The sequence below is a fragment of the Austrofundulus limnaeus genome, unplaced genomic scaffold (assembly GCF_001266775.1).
Source record: "Austrofundulus limnaeus strain Quisiro unplaced genomic scaffold, Austrofundulus_limnaeus-1.0 Scaffold52, whole genome shotgun sequence".
Taxonomy (NCBI): Eukaryota; Metazoa; Chordata; class Actinopteri; order Cyprinodontiformes; family Rivulidae; genus Austrofundulus; species Austrofundulus limnaeus.
In genome coordinates, this window is record NW_013952454.1 from 1126282 (window position 1) to 1130495 (window position 4214).

Genomic DNA, 4214 nt, shown 5'->3' on the forward strand with positions numbered 1-4214 from the left:
AAATTATTGTGGGGGTCATAACCCCCCTACCCCCCCTGCAAATTACGCCTATGTGTATAACAGAGACAGGGGTGATGGAGTTACCTTTAATCCAGGCAGGAGAAGGAATATAGGTGCAGATTTTCAGCAGTGGAGGTTTGCGTTGCTGTCTCCTGCCCAGGACTTGAACCCACAGTTTTAGTGAGATGGCCAAGTCCAGAGAAGTAACCACAAGTGCTCTGCTCGCACACTAAAGTCTGGCCTCTCCTTTCAACAACCATACTGTGGTCCAGTGACCAGAAAAATGACTAAATATAAACACCATGCAATTTTCAATTCAAAGCTGCTATCGCACTCCAATTTTTTTCTTCTTCCCAATTTGACCTGAGAAAGTCATCTAGAAGCAGATAACACAAACTAGGCAACATTTGAATCTTATAAATTTGTACATAATTGTTATTATACATGTATAACACCGTTCCTGTGTTTGTGACCACAGACTCCAAATCAAACACTAGGAATTACAGTCATCCACCTCCATAGATTTGGGGTCTTCCTGTGAAGGCATGTGACATTAAAGCACACCTGAAGCACCGACGCGAAACCACAACAGTAATCTTGAGTTCCTGGCCGGCGTGCAGAGGATGCATTCCTTCAAAAAGGAGCCCTCTGCTGTGACAGCCCCTCAAAATGCAGAGGGCAGAAAAACCTCAACTCTGCATGACAATGTGCACAGGAATTCAAACGGAGAAATCTGTATTTTAAAGCATTTTGTGTAACGTCTCATTTAATCTAGCTTCTCATTATGGGATGGGGAAAAAATGCAGGAAAACAATGGTCCGCCAAACTGAAACTGGTCAAGTAGCAGCCCAGAACTGGAGTCCTACTGAGAGCAGATCACAGATCTGATGATGTGTTGAAAAAAATTGTGATTAATCTACAGAATCAGCTAATGTTCAGTAACAACAGTACAGATGATCCAACTGAACAGAAGCAAAACATTTTCTTGCAGAAAATAATTTTAACTCAAGTTTGAGGAAACAATGGTTAGGAATCTTTACAGCAGCATCACTGAGGTGCTAACCTAATCCAACTCAAATTACCATCAGATCTCCCATCTCAAGGTTTTAGGAACTGACAGCAGCAGCACAAAAACAGCACATACCAGCGATCTGGACTCCCTTACCCTGTGTTAAATCAGACTGACCTGCTCTATAAAGGTTGAGCTGGACTCAGGTTTGTCATTAATGGCGTCTCCTATAAGTGTCATCAAACTACTGAAACCACGTCTCACTAACAAGACACTTCACCTCATCTTTGGTACAGTTCTTCAGATCATGCAGGTCACCTTCCATCTGAACTCAGACCATTTGACTAAACGAGTTTCCACTCTGCCAGCTTCTACCAGCGAAAAGGATCTCCATCATTCAGGTCAGAGTGAGTGGACAGCTCAATGACAGACAGGCTTGTGGTCAATGTGATCCATCTTCTGTTCAAAGACCAAGTAACAGATCTGATCTGACAGAATGAAGACACATTAAAATTCAATTTACGTGTCAGACTAAGATTGGCCAATAGAACCTCAGAGGCCATCTGTATTTGTATAAAAATGTGTTTGAAGCCACAAGGTCAGACTAGAAGTCAGAAACTAACAAAAGGTTTGAGCTCTCAGAGACTGGATTCTCTCTGCTTCTTCTCTCCAACATAAAATAAAATTGAACATTTGAAAATATTCAGAGACACCCTGAAGTTTGAGTACAAGACAAACAGAGCAGTTGATGCTGTCCTTGATGTAAACATCAACTTTTACCTGTGCCACCCAGGTGAAAAAATATTATACCAACTTTATCTAAGTATACTCGAAGCCGCACTAATCAGAGTGCTATTTTGGAACAACTAATTTAATACTAAATATACTTTAGTTGTACAAAAGCACAATTTTAAGTGTATTAAGTATACTTTTAAATACTAAAATGGAACAACTTCAAATATACTTAGTACACTTTAAGTGTATAGATAAAGCTATAAACTTAAAGTGTACTACGWATATTTTKATACATACTGATGATTAGTGCAGCTTCAGATGTATTAAAGTATACTTAGATTYAGTATACTTAGTATAACATTTTTTCGCCCAGGCACCTTTCAAAATAAAACAAATCCCATTATTCTCTTATATCATGGCTGTGAGGTTCTGACGTGGTGAAAACTGACCTGACAGCTGTTTGGGCTGAATGCTGAAGCCCAGCAACATTTTATAACAGCTTGTTACTTCATGATCCATTAGCAGTGTTTGGTAGCCTTAGTGACCACTAACCCGTTCAAGGTAATTATTAATTTAAAGGTGTTACCCTTTAACTCAGCCAAAGCCTAAAAACAACAGAACCAAGGTGTGGAAAGAATGATGAGATACCTTGTGTGGGGCTTTCAGCAGCCTGTGGACTCCAGCAATCTGATTGATCAGAGGAATATCCAACCTGAAAGTGTACAGAGGTGGTCTGGTGGGCTCAGGAAAATTGGTGCTATTGAACGGATCAGTATCATCTAAGAACTGCACCCTGCATATAAACGTAGCCATGGTGCATCCATGCAGGGGCAGTTTCAAATGATCCAAACAGTGAAGCCTCTGACAGACTGCKCAGCCCCTTCTCCTCCTCCTCTGCCTCCCTCCGCCGGGGGGCTGCAAACAAGCGGCAGGTCCCCTCTGCAGTGGCGAAACCCCCCCTCACCCCGTGTTTATCCTCGGAGCTTCCCCATTAATTTCTCACGGGCGCCTGATGCGACTGCAGTCCTGAAGTAAATAAGGGTCCGGGAGGGGAACTCTCTCAGAGAGGCAGCCGGTCAGAGCGCGGTGCAGGCGGGCAGCGCGGCAGCGTCCAAGGGCACTGCGGGCGGTTGAGGTGCGGAGGCAGACTGCGGTGCGCGGACCCGACTGCTCCACTTGGCGCTCGGTCTATGATGAGAGCGATGGGGAGGCTCAGAAACTCTCTGCCGGGGGGGGTTGTTTCAGCCAAGTCGCACCTCAGCCGGCCCGAAAGCTACTCAGGTTACAGGCGCACCAGYGACCCCCAGTGGAGATGATGGGAACTGCACAAAACTGAGCTGAAATGATTGCAGTAGTTACAGATAGGCCTACTTTTCGTCCTACAGTTTAGTTTCACAAAGAAGAGCTGCTCTTAGCTTTAATGCAAAATCTGAAGTCTGAAGCACAGAAATCACAGACTGAACTGAACTGATTTCTTACTAAAATTCAAAAAGAAAAGTGCTTTTGGACCAAATTATTTAAAAGTCATGGCAATGAGAGACAGCAGGTTTACATACAGAATATGAACTAACCAAATAACAAGCAACACTGCATTAATAATTAATTTGTAAAGCCACATGTTAGAACAAATTAAGTGAAAATTATGAACTGTTTGAATTGTTTATTTTACATAAATAAAAAATGACCAATTTGCCAAACATTATGTTTGATTAGTTTCTCCAATGGGTTATCAAAAAGCAGTGTTGTATAAAGTACCACAAAGTGATACTTGAGTAAAAGTACAAATATCTTACAAAAAAATTTCTTTGGTAAAAGTTAAAGTCTCCTTTAGGAATATTATTTGATTAAAAGTCTTAAATTATCTGATATTTTTGTACTTAAGTATTAAAAGTAAAAGTATTGATTTTAAAATGAGCAGTTAGATTTTCCGTAATGACATTTATTAGGAGGTGACCTCCCCCCAACAAATACAGAAATGTCTGTCGTCTTAAAATAATTAATTGATGTTAAATTTAGGATGCACTAGTCCAGCTGTTTGAGTTTATATACATATATCAAGGCAGCACAAAGCTTTTCTCCAAAATGAAAATACTGTATATTCAAGGGCTGCAGAGAGATAATTATATTATTGTCAAATGTAATAATATAATTCATGAAATACAAATACTTCTTAAGTACAGTACTTTTATTTTAATGATTATGTCCTGCAGGAGTGTGACATGATTTGTTTGTGTACATACTAATACAGTATCAGAATTTTAAATATTTATACTTCTCATTCAACCACAATTAAATTCACTGTATCTAGGAGGCACAGTTTATATGGATAGTATATATATTTTTTTACAATAACAAGCTGGAATGAAAACAAGCAAAAATGAAATAAAAGTAACAACTTTCTACTTCTTGCCTTTTTTTTTTTTTAAAAAAATGTAAGGAATAGAAAGCAAAAAGTAGGCTGAAAAACACT

General features: G+C 39.8%; 1 protein-coding gene across 5 annotated transcripts in view; it reads right to left on the minus strand.

Annotated features, from left to right (window-relative positions):
- The window catches only part of fhod3b (formin homology 2 domain containing 3b), a gene marked incomplete in the record, with an annotated part of 124575 nt that extends 121683 nt beyond the window's left edge, over window positions 1-2892 (minus strand). For all 5 annotated transcript variants that reach the window (XM_014008730.1, XM_014008729.1, XM_014008728.1 and 2 more), the window contains 1 exon segment: window positions 2393-2892. In XM_014008730.1, the coding sequence (XP_013864184.1) occupies window positions 2393-2557 (165 nt within the window).
- Between the last annotated feature and the right edge of the window lie 1322 nt (window positions 2893-4214).